A 15302-nucleotide genomic window follows, 5' to 3' on the forward strand; every position below is an offset into this window, starting at 1 on the left:
GGGGAAGCGCCTTTGTCCGCCGGAGGGCATCTTCATGAAAGTCTCGTAAACTTAACATAGGAAGATTTGATGGGTCTCAGAAAAACGCTTTTTGTTGTGAATAATCAGTTTTGTATGGATGTTTCACCTTATGTCTCAAGTGCATAAATGTATAGGCTATTACTTTGTATCATTTTTGCAACTCTAAGCGAGAAATTGATTTAATTATACAGCATTAATCTTGTGATTTTGGATTTGGATAGTTTTGACGGGCTTTTTAGCTTTACTAATGTTGCGGCAACCATTCTCCGCTTCAGGAGCGTTTGATTTTCGGGTTTTAGAAGTTAGTTTTGCTTGTAAATGGGTTTCAGCCATTAATATTTTTACTGAAATGAAATAATTATCTGAGAATAAAATGCATCTTGTTAGTAAGAAAAAGAAATGTATATTAGTTATGGAAACTATAAAGTTTATTCTCTGATAGCTGCTTATTATTTATTATTTCTTCATTATAAAGAAAATTGCATTGGAACTCATTTTTATTGTTTAGATGCAGACGCAGAAAGCATAAAAGGGGGGGGGGGGATGTGAAACTCAATTCCAATAACTCACAGTGTGAATGTTTAAAATTAAATACGTTTAAAATTGATTTAAATCATTCATATTCTGAGGGGTGGGGTAAATGCTATTAGTACGTAAATTCAACTCAGTGTTTTTCATACTGTTTCGAAAAAAAATCAAGAAATTAGTATCTTTTCACGAGATTAAAATATCATTAAACCATCATTTCGTAAAACATTCAGTTTTATGCAAATTTGCACTGACCTAGCTGACGATATACTTTTTATTTTTTTCTAATTTCTTCGAAGATAAAAGTTTTTTTTTATTTTTTTAAATATACGTTGCTATAACCATTCGAAGTGAATTGTTTATCTTGTTAAGAATTTGTCTGCATTTATGCAGTGAGAAATTATTGTTGAATTATTTTATCAAGAATTCTCAATTCAAGCTTTTTAGAACAATACATTTCAGTTATCTATAATTAATAATTAGTTTTGGTCTTTTCAATTCTTATTTTCGCAAAAGTTTGATATAGTAGAAATTAATTAAACTTATTCATATGCATATATCTGTACCTGGGAGATAAAGGAAATTTAGTTATAAAAACAAAGCCAAAAGACAAGTTAGAAATTATTCTTTTCTGATAATTTTTATTACTCGATTGGATTGCCATTTATGATCTTCTCATTCGTTTCTCATGTGAAAGTTAAAATTTGTCATTTACTTTGTTTTCATTCACGCACACATAATATGTAAAGAAAATTGTTGGCCTTTAAAGGTAGACCAACGGATGTGGAATGGTAAGTTTGGGAGAAATGAAGCAATGGAAACTGAATTTCTATTTAAATAACATTTTATTCAAAAACATGTGTAAAATGTAAATAGGCAAAAACAATCAACCATTTATAAAAAGCATATCCCCTATTAACAATTCAAATATAATAATACCCCCCCCCCCCCCCAACAAACAAATATCACAGAGAAAAATCACAAGATTCAGTTACTTAAAAAAACCATCAACAGTTCTAAAACGTTCCTAATATTTTTAAACATTTACCCTACGCCATGCCACAACGATGGTAGCTGTCCAGAAAACTATTTAAATAATCCTACCACTGGAAGTCCATACTTTACACTTGGCACACATAACAACGAAGGCAACATCCATCTGTCGGATGTTCAGATGAGTTGAAAACGTCCACTCGTGGACGGCAGACCAAAATCCATGGTCAATCAATCCCAGGCACACCCATGCCACAGAAACAGCAGCACAGGAAATTATTTGCCCAGCTTCAAGCAAAACAGGAACCTTCCACTAACAGAGGCTACCTCACCATCTAGTGGATTCAATCCACTCCGACTGGCTCTGAAATCTAATATATGCCAGACGAACCTTCCGGCCCTGTTAGGCCTAATACTTAAAAAAAACATCAACTCTCCAAATTTATATTCCTTAAAAAAACTCCTTCGTTACTTGTAGGGCACTGTTTTAGAACATCCTGCACTGTTAGCAGGCTATCGAACCTTGTTACTACATATCTGAAAACCTCCACGTCCTCTGCGTGGATAAATCAATCCATTCGAGCACACATGCTCGAATAAAAACACACCGTCTGCAGAACGGAAGCAAATCATAAGAGATTGATTGATTGATTGACTTTCTATTTAAACCTTCTCTGTTACCTCGACGCAATGACGTGACGTCATCAAAATTTACATCTGTTGCATCTGAAAGCAACCCACAGTTAATCCTTTAACTGTTACTATTTCTTGAATTTACTTTTTTTGACTGCTACCAGCAGAAAGATTCTCAACTCATGAGGCCTGACGTCACGTCCGCCGATGGGCAAAACACGTGATTGACTTGTCGGGTGTTTAGTAACTTCGGGATTTCTCACGCTCTCATGGTTTTACGCACACTGGGTAATTATATCTTTTAAAAACTGGGAATCCATTTCTCAGACTAGTTTGAATTTACTGGTGAGTTTTAAACAATTAAAATACATTCTATCTTTTTACGAAATTGCTCCATGAACCTAAAGTATAGGGTTATGCTAACAAAAATGGTGATGTCGCTTATCATTTTCAATTTGTTTTTCTTAGAAATCTTACGTATGTATTTGTTTTTGGCGGATAAGTGAAAAGAAAGAATGGAGAAAAACTTAGTAGCCTCTGCAAAATGCTTCAGAAACTGAAGTCACGTCTGCTGCCAAAAACCACGATAACGATTCAAACTTGGTAGTAAATCGACTTAGTTCAGCGAAACATTCAAAATTTTCTCTCAACGCATCTGGACAAAAATTGCAACCGCGCTTGTCCCGGGGGGGGGGGGGGGGGAATCACCGCTGTTGTCGCCACTCTGTTCTCAAGGAACTCTAGCTGTAACAGAATTTCACTTTTTTTTTTTTCAACTTTAAAAAACGTTTTAATTATCTAGATAAGTTCAAAACAAGCATAATAATCAGTGATGTTCCCATCAATTTTTCTGAGGGTATACTCCCAGTAATCCATTAAGTACAATATGTGTATGCGATCAGATCACATACATAATATGTCATAACATGAAAATTTTTGAAGCTTAAGGACATACATTATATGTCTAAAAAATGTTTGAGAGTATACGGCATATATGGTGTATAGCCTATGGGAACATCCCTGATAATAATGCTTACTTTTCTTCACATGTATAATGTATACTTGTATGATATTCCATAAATATAAAACTTAAAATAAAATGTAAAAAAATTAGTCTTATTAATTGGTATTTGTCATTTGTATAGCTGATAGATCAATTAACGCCAATAGAAGATAAAATTAAAGATGATGTGAATAATAGCTTAGAGAATCTTAAAGAACATGAAGACGTATCTTTGAACCTTAATTTGTATAACACAGATCTTACTTCAAAAGTGGAAAGGTATGTTTTAATTTCATGATTGTAATGTAGCCATTAAAATATGTAAAGCTATATATCTTATTTTAAAAGAAAATTAATCTTATTTATGAGAGTCAGTCAATAAGTTAGTTGCACTGCGCAAAACACAAAACAGGATATAAATTTTTGCAGTAACTTTATTGGTATATTAAAGTTCTATTAAAAATCTACTTTTCAGCATAGCTACCTCTAATATTTGAATATTTGTCGATGCTTGGTTCAAAATTTCCCAGGCTTTCTGCAAAGAAATACTGATCAATACCCACTAATCATATTTGGGTTGCAGCTTTAACCTCATCATTCGAAGGGTATTGTTTCTTTAAATGTTCATTTTTCATAGGGCAAATAACATGAAAATCACAAAGTGAAATGTCTGGATTATAAGGAGTGATCCAACGCATAAATTATCACATTTGATGGCCTTCTCCCGAGCTCGGCGTCGTCAATATCTGTATGTCCATTCTCAAACATGTTACTACTCCATTTTGCAATAGTTTGACATGACATTGCATTTTCACCATACACTTCATGAAACTGCCCTTAAATTTCAGTGCAGTTGCACCTTTTTACCCACAAAAACAAATCACTGCATGCATTTCCAATTTGGACGCTACCTGTAGCTGTCGAGACATGTTTGCGACTAATTATCAGAAAAACTAAATTTGTCTCGGGGAAGACACTACATCACACAGACATAATGAAGGTACATGTCTAAAGTGTTGCCACACAGTGTCAACAAAATAGTCTTAGACGGAACATATTTACGAAGATGTGCAACTAACTTTCTGACTGACCTACATTATAATCATTAACTGTTTTCTGTTGATTGTTAGAAATTGTTTAGAATGTGCTTTAAAGAATCATTATAACCTTTTTAAATTAGAAAAATGGGAAACTGCAGTACTATACTTCTTTTTTTTTTTTTTTAGAATTTATTAAAATGAATACTTACTCCACTTTCCCCCCCCCCCCCCTTTGAATTTACTGTAGTTATGTGACAATTCTATATTTTTTACAGAATGTAAACATTAATGAACAACATTTTTCAATATATCTTTTCCCCCCTCTGTTTTGCTTTTAGCATTTCTGAGAATGAGCCAAAGGATTCAGTTTCAAAACAGAGAAAAAAAGTAAGTTGTATTTTTGTTTAAAATATTACAAGCTTTTAATATATATATATATATATATATATATATATATATATATATATATATATATATATATATATATATATATATATATATATATATAGAGATAGATAGATAGATAGATATAAATTATAGTGTACTTTTTAAACTAAACATTTTATTGTTTTGTTATTTTTATTGAAAAATCTTTTTCCAGAAAAGCAAGTCAAAACAAAAGAATACTAAAGATGAAAGTGAAATTATATCACTTTATCTGGATGCAAAAGAAAAAGAACAAACAGAAAAACAGCAACCAGTTTCTTCTGACCATGACATGTAAGAGCATTTTATTTAAATTTTAGCTTTATTGTTAAAATATTTTATAGATTTTGGATAACATAGACATTATTTGTTTTAGTTTACTAAGTATAGTTAGTAATATTATGGCTTAAAAATGAGAATCAAGATGAGTAATGTACGTTTTTTCAGGTTTGTTGCACTATTAATCACAATGTGTCACACATCAATTTAAACCAAAAACTATTTATGAAGCACTTATAATCTTTTACTTAGTTTAATAGTTAATAAATAAAAATTTACTTAAGTGTAAAAATAGTACTGCATGTACTGGCATCAAACCGGGGAACCTCTTGAATAATATAACAATGGAAAAAAAATATGTATCAATCAGAAGAAGATATTGAGATATTTTTTGTTGTAAAAATTATCTGCCCTTGTTATCAAGATTTAAAGTCTTAAAAGTCTGCTGAAAGTTCAAGAAAAGTGCCAAACCCTAAAACTTGGTGAGAAATTGAAGATACCAATTTCTTGCCAACGCAGTCTGCAAGTGGTAGGACAGCCATCTGCAAAGTCCGTAAAAGATGTTTTCTATCACCCACCAAATCTCGCTAAATTTTGGAACTTTTCTTAACATTTCGAGAGGCTTTAAAGTGGATATCCTGAGGATTTTTGAGGGACAGAAAATAATCAGCACTCATTTCCCTTGCATGTTAAAGATCCCTAGAGTGCCTATTTGGCATTTGCACTCTTGATCAAATTAAATGTCTATTGCAATGTCACATTGTGAGAACCTAGGTGCCCACCATCTAGTTGAAAACCGGAAGTCAAAATTCTCTGTACCATTGACATCTATATTATAAGGGAAATTTGCAAGTGGCAATAATATTTTCCTTAAAAATCTGTACAATTAATTTTAGAAGCATAAATTGTTGATTTGCCATAATTGTATAGAGTTTACATGTCATACGTACAGGAAAATATTCAGACAATTACTATTTATTTCATACTCATGCAGCATAGTTTAAAAATAAATATCAATATAATTGTTCATCAAAAACAAATTGGAATTAAAACAAAAAGGAAGCAGTATTTCAAAGTCTATACAATACCTGATAGTCTTTTAAAACATGTTATATGTATTAAAATTGCTTTTCAATTCTTTGGAAACATCAAACTACAAAGGTAGAAGTGACCGACTTGTCACATATAGGACATTTTCCACAAAAAATATAGGACAAATATAGGACACATTATATGAATAATTTTGCTATGAAAAAAGAAATACATATTATATATTATTCAGTTATTCTTATCAATGATTTTGTTTTTAAAAAAAACCTCAAACAAAATACCTTACATCTATAATGACTTTCCTGTAGTTGAAAGAATAATTTTTGAAAAAAGTGTATTTTAAAGACTAAATAACTAAACAAAATTTGAACAAAGATAATTTTTATTTTTTCTTCCTCACTCATGACGCAAATACTAATTCCACTGCTCTTAGATTTTATATCTAAACTGAACCCTTTACCACTTGTATTAAGAACAAACAGAGCTTGAGAAGGATCCCTCTGACGTTTTTCAGAGTTTTCTTTATGCTTGAATGTTTTCGTATGCTGCCTCAATTGCAAAAATCCACTATTGCTTATGGGCACTGAACAGTTGCAAAAATGGCAAAAAGCGGTAAAATCATCTTTTCCTTTTGCACCATGCACCAAAATTTGTAGAATTAATGTCCTCCTGGTTCAACAACTCCAAACGAAATGTTGTTAAGCGATGGGATTTCGTCATTATAATTCCACTTATTACAACAAACTACGTTTTAACATCATAAGGAACTAACCATTTCACAATCCCAAAATTCCACAAAAAGAAAAGATTGCAAAAAGAAAAATAGAACATTCCGATCAGAAAATGCACTGAACGCAAAAATATACCAACGAAAACGAAAACCATGATGGAAAACAAAACAAACGGCTGTTGCCCCCCCCCCCAATGCAAAAATTCTAAAACCAACTTCAGCATTAGTTCTCGAAACTCCACCCACTATAGAGTGCTGTATCACATTGCTTGTATCACATTGCTGTAGCCAATGAGAGAAGATGGCTGTTGCAGAATTTAGTCAGTTCAGTTTTTTAATTTAAAATTCGTTTGGGCACATACTTTCAGCGAAAAATCCGATGTCAGAAAGTTTATTTACCGTTCTTTTTAAAAGATATATACAGTATAAAACGGGAATATAGGAAATATAAGACATTTTTGAAAAATATATGAAATATAGGACGATTTTGATGCTTTTTTTTGAAAATATGGGATATATAGGACTACTTCGACCCCTGAAACTATTACCAGTATCTTATCAGAGAATGACTTATTTATTAATCATATTTATTCATCATTTATAAAATATTGGTTTCATTTTGCCACTTTAAGGATAAAAAATTTATATCTGCAACTCGAAGAAAAATGAATCAAACCTCTATCTACATGACTGAAAACATAAAAGTACTTGAATTGAGAACAAATAGATGCATATGTTTATATTACGTAATGCAATTGTAGTACCAACTCAGTTTCTTTACATTACTCATTTACAAGTTTCTTGTTTCACTTCTGATACGCATAATTAATTTGAATGATGACCCATACCTGTCACACCTGGCTGTGAGATAATATTTGAACTTGTCTATATCTGTTGCGCTTACCATCATCATAACTGATTAAACAGCCCAGTTATGTGCGTTTGCCTTTCTTTGAAGATTTTTCCACAATGACTTCTGATTAATCTTTGATTTCCAGTTTCTTTCATTTATTGCAAGAAAATTGGATTCTACCGAATCAGCCAATCTCACCCTTGCCTTCTAGTTCCAATAGGTCTAAAAAGCAATACTTTTTTATTGTGCTGTGAGCATGTATTTGGATCACATGGGCCATCCAATTTACTATATTTACTTTACTATATTTAATAATGTCAGGGTGTTTAATAATACTATTTGCAGTACAACCCCGATTTAGCGATTGTCAAGGGAGTGGAAAAAGTTATTGTTAAACCAAAGATTTGGTTAAATCGAGGAGCACAGACATTCAATGCAGTTAAATCCAGACCAGTGAAATGTATCATTAAATTGAGGAAATAGTTTAATCAAAGTTATACTGTAGTTCAAATTTACTCTTGTTCTCCAATTACCATTTTCATTTATAACACTAAGTATACATCACAGAATCATCCTTTCAAAAATTGTATTAGTGCTTTCCTCCTGTTTTCTTAAAGTCCAATTTTGAATGTATAAGTTAAGACAGGCCTGACTAGTGTCTTGTAAATTAAAAGTTATGTCTTTCTAGTAAGAAAAATGGATTTAAAAAATCCTCTCTACCCATATGCACTGCCCTATTAGCTAAAAAAAAGGCGTTTTTTTTTATCTCAAGATTATTTATTTCTATCGCCTACCTTAAAATTGTTAAGTATACTGTTATAATAAAAATTATATTTCTTTGACAATTCATAAAATTTTATTAATGTTTAGGGAAAAGGAAAAAGAAATACCTGCTGAAAATATTGAAGATGGGAAAAGAATGATAACTTATCAGGTATGCATTTCAATATTAAAACTTGCTCTCAAATTAAATTTTTTTTAACAACAGAGACTTTAATCTGAATCATTTAAATCACATATATCGCATTTTTTGTGTCATTTAAATCAATACGATTACTGCAATTCAGAAACGTAATGTTAACGTTTTTTTGTCACTTATGTTTTTGTTTCTCCAATTGCATTTTAAAGATTGCAAAGAATAAAGGTCTTGTTGCTCATCGTAAGAAGGAGTACCGCAATCCTCGAGTCAAGCACAGAATGAAGTTTAGAAAAGCCAAGATAAGAAGAAAAGGACAGGTAATTGTTGCATTGCTATGCATTATTAACTCTTTTTAAAGTCATAGACATTAAAAAAAAAAAAACTTTACGTAATAGTTGTGTGAAGTAATGCAAGGTCACCACTGACAGATTAAAATTCTTTCCCCATGCTTGGTGATGCGGACATGACATACTGTCCACCTCTGAGAAGTTGAGCTGTGGCCTTGAGCAAGTCCATTTCTTTCAAGGGAGATCAAACGGTAAGAAGAGGAATTGTTAGCACAGAGTTGGGCTAGCATCAAGCCTTTTGACCTTGGGCCGTTTTTCCTCACCCCTATTTCAGCAAATGGAATCGTTTAATCCGCCGGCCAAAGGAGTTCAACTTGCCAGAGGTGGACAGTATATGCTTTGAAAGTACATTGTTAAGGTGTCATTCCATATTAAATCAACAAATGGGTCGTACCGCAAATTTTTGATTTTGATGAAATTTGGTTGGTAATATGTACTAATATTCTGTATCCCAAAACTGTATTTTTTTTTCTTGGAAAAATTTTATTTCTGAGATATAGCTATTTTTTGCTGTGTAGATGAGTGAAATTCAGCAGTTTTGATCCTTTTTCTAAAAGCTCTAGCAAATTTATTTAAATTAGTAAAAAGATCAAACATGGCTTATTGGTGTATTTATTCAAGGTGAAAGAATGAACTTTTATTTGTGCATAAAAAGAAACGATTTAAGTTAAGCCTAATCAGAATTTTTTCGTTGTAAAATTATGGTTGTAAAAGTGCCCTTTTCGTCATTTAGAGCCTAAAAAATTCAAAGATAGGCTTACAGTAGGAACCTAATTTTTTTCCCTGTTGTAGTTAGTTATGCATACTAGAAGCACAGAAAAAAATAGGTTGATACTAGTAGTCCTTCATGATGAAAAAATTGTTTAAACATAAGAAAAATGAAAAGTGAACTTTTTCACTCCTTAAAAACAGGATGTTTGGTAGGTGATAAAATTTTGAAAATGCTAGGGTAAAAAGCCATTACATTGATCTTTAAAACGAAACAAAAACTGTATTGATTTTCTAGGGCATAAATGAAATGTAAGCCTTTAAAGTAATACAATTATAACTTTTGCACATTACTTTAAAAAGGCCAAGTAGACTGGATAAATACCTTAAAAAAATACCATCTAACCAAATTTCATTGAAATAAATTTGCAAAATGTAATTTTAAACAAGAAATAGCATTTAATTTTTATTAACTATATTTAAAAAACATAATTTCTTACTAAAAACAAGCGTTTTATTTGCAGGTTCATATCTCTTCTATGCCTTAAAAAAACAAGGCAGGTTTTGTTTTAAAGGGCAATGTAATGACTTCTTACCCTAGCATTTTCAAATTTTTATCACCTAATAAACATCCCGTTTTTGGGGAGTGAATAAGCCCGTTTTTAATTTTTTTTCTTAAGTTTAAGCTATTTTTTCATCATGAAAGACTACTAGTATCAACCTATTGTTTTCTGTCTACAACAAGAAAAAAAAATGTTCCTACTGTATGTCCCTCATCAGCTTTTTTAGCCTTGAAATGACGAAAACGGCACTTTTTCAACCATGATTTGAACATGGAAAAATTTTAATTAGGCTTAACTTAAATCGTTTCTTTTTATGCACAAATAAAAGTCCATTCTTTCACCTTTACAATATAAGCTGTGTTTGATCTTCCTACTAATTTAAATAAATTTACTAGAGCCTTTAGAAAACGGATCACGAAAATGCCGAATTTCACTCATCCGCGGAGCAAAATATAGCTGTATCTTAGGAATAAAATTTTTCCAAGAAAAAAAATTAACAGCTTGGGAATAGAGAATAGTGGTACATATTACCAATCAAATTTCATCAAAATCAAAAATGGTGTGGCACGAAAATCTCTTAAAATTTGTTGATTTTATATGGAATGACCCTAGGGTAGTATAAATGTGAAATTATTTTAGCAGACATAAGAATAACACTGCAGTCTTCTCTGTTGTAAAAGACAATACTTCGATGTTACTTAAGCGAGGAAATCCTTGTATGTTTATATGCAGTAGACCATACAGCCCAGTTATCACATCTATAGACTGCAGTTTCATTCTTATGAAACCTCATCAGTCTCGAATGGTGAATAACCGTGCTGGAGGCAGATGTCGTCTCATTGAAGCCGAGTGCCAACAAACTGGTAGATAAAGTAAATTTATCTCGCCAGTGAGTGTCTGCAGCATAGTATGGAATGGTGATTAACCGAGCTGGAGGCAGATGTCATCTCATTAAAGCCGAGTGCCAACAAACTGGTAGATAAAGTAAATTTATCTCATCAGCTAGTGTCAGCAGCATAGTGCGGTTCAACTCGTAAATTGAAGGCAAAGCTTGGGTATTTAGCAGTAATTTACCACCCCTAAGCCATGGCTAAAGCAGAACTACATGCAATATACCAGACTGCCCGGTTACCATAGTACCACAAGTTTTGCCCTCACTTTTAGAGTTGAAGTGCACCATGCTGTGGACACTCGCTGGTGAGATAAATTTACTTTATCTACCAGTTTGTTGGCACTCGGCTTCAATGAGATGACATCTGCCTCCAGCTCGGTTAATCACCATTTCAGACTGATGAGTTCTAATAAGAATGAAACTACAGTCTATGGATGTGATAACCGGGCTGTCTGGTACATTGCATGAAGTTCCTACCTTAGCCCTGACTAAGGGGCAGTCACTTACTGCTATATTACTCCTTAAATGTTTGTTGATTTTAAAGTGTTAAAATGGCAAGCCTTCTCATGCTGTGGATATTGATAAGGATATGTGTCTTAAAGTTTAAAAAAGTGACATAAATGGAAGTAAGATGTAATTTCTTCATCAACTTTAAAAACATTCTTAATTTTTATAGACTTGTAACTTATTGACAAAGTTCCATTGACTTTTAAATATTAGATTTTTTATTATACTTAAAATATTGTGATTCTTCTTCCAAAGCCATTCTCAAGTTTGACCTAAAATGTATTTTGATGCAAATATATTTTAATTTAAAAAAAAAAAGCTTTTTTTGTAATACCTTTTTGAGCAAATAATTGCTAGTTTTTAAATTTGAGAGGCAAGTTTGTTTTTAAAAGGCCATTCCATGTGGCAGAATGGCAAATTTGATATAGTTTTGTTCCATAAGTACAAATAAAACAAGCTAGAAATTTTATTTTTGATAGCAGCAGTAAACAGGGTTCGTACAGGTCATGGAAATCCTGGAAAATCATGGTAAAAAATTAACAAATTTCAGACCTAGAAAAGTCATGGAAAATGTCTTGGGCAGCAAAAAAGTAACAATAGCTAAAAGAGCGCCGGAAATATTGAGTGATTTATTTATATTGCATACAAATTGAACAATCTCAAAAACAAATCCGAGTTTTGGAATTCAATTTCATTTACCTCTGTAACAGCCGCTCGCCTTTTTTTGTAATGTGATTTTACTAATGGGGCATTACTAATTTTGAATTCACCATTATTTTCAGCACTTCTTATATTTTGTATTCTGTAGCAGTATACTTGCACATTCTTGATTTTGCCACACCCCCTCAAAAAGTGTAATTCAATTGCATCCGAGTTCGTTTCAACTACTTGTAAAAAATTCATTATTAAATTTACCAGAGTTTATCTTAATATGTTGAAGGCTTTAGAAAATGAAGACTTTAGTCAGGCAATAGAACATAGAAATAGGGGAATTCTAATATTATAAAACAGTAGTGCCCTACATACAGCTCGCAAAACTGATCCTCGTGACCAACTGAAATATCTGGTTTAGAAAAAGGAATTTACTGAAAAACGTGGCTTTATTTTAATGAACGCATATACTGTCAAGTTACATGGATGATTAGATGCACTATTGACACCAAAGGACAATGTTTTTATAAATTAAATTTATTATTGGAAACTTAGCAATGACTCATTCAATTTTTGTCCCATGCATTACTATTCTACCCTATTTATTAAATATTTGTTAGACATTTAAACATCAGTGTATTGCATTCACTATATTTTTATTTTGCTTGAATTTGTATGATAAAGACAAATAAGAATAATTTATTAGTTTCTGCAGTGCGCACTGATATTTTTTCAGTCACAAGTAAGTGCTCCAATGAGTTAGTGGCACTCAGGTAACAATTTTTCTAATGCCCATTTCCAGAAATTGTCAAGTTTTACATTAAATAGTACTATTCTCTTCGTGTAACAAGGTCATGAAAAAATTTACGAAGTCCTGAAAAAGTCTTGGAAAAGTCATTGAAATTTTTTATCCGAATTGAGTATGAACCCTGAGTAAAGATTTTGCAAAAGAGTTACGTAGAACGTTAAAAATTATTGTTTTTGAAAAATATGCAATAAATTGCCAGTTCTGTCACGAGCATTTTATTGCTGATCGTTCAACTATTTTCTTCAAAATGAATGATTCTTTTATGTTCTTCATAGTTCTTATGACAAATCTTTACTGCTGCTATCTAAAGCAAAATTTCTAGCTTGTTCTATTTGTATTTATGAAACAAAATGTACTGACAAACCTACTTCAAATGTCTTGTTCTGTCATAAAGAATGTCACCAAAATTAACTCGCATACAATTTATTCTCAATATAAAAAAGTACAAACCTTATGTATCAGTTTATCTACAGATGAGCCAGCTCTATGCAGGGGCAACTAAACTGAAGCTTTTAGGGAGGGGGAGATCCTAAATTTACTGAATAGAATTCATAGAACTCTGAATTTCACTGAATGATAATATGGGTATGCACACATACATACATTTAATAAGAAGAGACATTCACAGTTCAAAAACTGTAATAGTCTCCAAATTTTATGAATCAACAGACAATATTTTCCAAATAAGGACGTTTTTTGGGTGGACAGGAACTAGAGATGATACGGACTCAGCCCGGGCCCGACAGCCTGAGCTCGAGATCAGGCCCAAAGCGAGCTCGGGCTCTAGAACCAAAAATAGGTTTCGGACTCAAGCTAATATATTCAATCGTCAATCTCCAAACAAATTCCAAGCAAATAAACATATTCCTACTGTGAGAAGCATTTAAATCAGTTCGATCAATGTGAAACTGTAAATAAATAAAAAATAATAATAATTTAAAAAAATTAACGTTTATTTATAGTGTTTTTTTTTTGCGATTACTATTGCAATATGTCATACAGTAATGCATTTTGAGAAAATTTAGAAACTTATGTTAATGAAGAACATTTGATATAACATTTTTCATTAACAGAGAGATCATGTCAGATTGTAGAAGGTTTGGTTTTTGATACAAGAAAGTTTCCTTCGGGCTCTGGCGGGCTCGGATTTTGGTCCGAGACAATATCACCCGAGCTCGGGCAAGCTCGGTTAAAAATTTTCGGGCTCGGGCTCTCAAAAATGAGCCCGAACTCATCTCTACCAGGAACATGACCTCCCAATTGGTGCTCCCCTGACTGTCTGACATCACATTTGTATGCTGGATAGTATAAATTAGGAAGCCAAAATTTTCCTTGCTTTTGTTGATTGAATGTTGTAATAATTTTTTTAAAATTAATCAAATATATAGTATTAAAAATCTACAAGGGCGCATTTTTTCACAAGCCTCTGTAATTTCTTCACATTCTGTTTTGTCTTATCAAAATTTTCAATAAGTATTTATTATAATTCTGACAAACAAACAAAATTAATGCATCCAAAAAAAATTTTTTTTTTTTAGGTTAGGGAAGTTGTGAGAGAAATGAAACGTTACGAAGGAGAGCCAACTGGAATATCTACACATGTTGTAAAAAGTATAAAGTTGAAATAAAATATGACTTTAAATTTTGTTTTGTATTTTAGATTAGACTACTATAAAAGGCGGCAAATTTAGTTGAAAGAGCTTGACTTGGAAGAATTTTTTCAAACCATTCTGAATCGAGAAAATGTTATAATATACTCAGGCAAAAAAAAAAAAAAAGCTGTTTAACAAAGAACCATTTAAAAATAGAAAATGCATAAAATTCAAGTTACTTTACAGAATGTTTTAGAACTAAATTAGTTCATAAACAAATGTTCCCAATTAAACACGAAGCATGCTTATTTTAGAGGTAAGTTTTAATATAAAATATATTGAACTGTAGATATATATTTATTAGGATCTTTACTTTTTACAAATATATTATACAATAGTAAACAACTTTTCAATATTTATACAGCTTTGAATAAATAAACATCTCATATTTAAACAGGTACAATTGCATATATACATTGCATTATTCTTTTTCCTCATCACTTTCATCATCATTCATCACCATATATGTTCTTTCTTCATGAAGACTTTTCGCATAGTTTATTTGCATTGCTACCTAAAATAGGCAAATGAGTTAGTGAAGTTTTTCAAATTGATTTATTGTTTAAAAAAATAGAATTATTTTATTGAATTGCTTTTTGTTAAAAGGGCATAAATAAAATTGTCACCAGGAGGAGTTAGATATGGTTTTATATTCTTTGAAGATAGACACATTGATTTCTATTAAAGAGGCATTTCTAA

At 31.7% G+C, this 15302-nt stretch overlaps 2 protein-coding genes across 2 annotated transcripts in view; one reads left to right on the top strand and one right to left on the bottom strand.

Annotated features, from left to right (window-relative positions):
- Positions 1 to 14594, top strand: part of LOC129229851 (something about silencing protein 10-like) — a 40859-nt gene extending 26265 nt beyond the window's left edge. Inside the window, exons 11-16 of the mRNA XM_054864226.1 lie at positions 3321 to 3457; positions 4557 to 4605; positions 4820 to 4938; positions 8427 to 8490; positions 8685 to 8792; positions 14490 to 14594. Coding sequence (XP_054720201.1) covers positions 3321 to 3457; positions 4557 to 4605; positions 4820 to 4938; positions 8427 to 8490; positions 8685 to 8792; positions 14490 to 14579 — 567 coding nt within the window. The 3' untranslated portion in view covers positions 14580 to 14594. The remainder of the gene's footprint in view (positions 1 to 3320; positions 3458 to 4556; positions 4606 to 4819; positions 4939 to 8426; positions 8491 to 8684; positions 8793 to 14489) is intronic.
- Positions 14595 to 14887: 293 nt separating this feature from the next.
- LOC129230674 (intermembrane lipid transfer protein VPS13D-like) overlaps positions 14888 to 15302 on the bottom strand; it is an 88687-nt gene continuing 88272 nt past the window's right edge. The window contains exon 31 of the mRNA XM_054865089.1: positions 14888 to 15117. Within this exon, the coding sequence (XP_054721064.1) occupies positions 15025 to 15117 (93 nt within the window). The 3' untranslated portion in view covers positions 14888 to 15024. The remainder of the gene's footprint in view (positions 15118 to 15302) is intronic.

Source organism: Uloborus diversus, chromosome 9 (genome assembly GCF_026930045.1).
Source record: "Uloborus diversus isolate 005 chromosome 9, Udiv.v.3.1, whole genome shotgun sequence".
NCBI lineage: Eukaryota > Metazoa > Arthropoda > Arachnida > Araneae > Uloboridae > Uloborus > Uloborus diversus.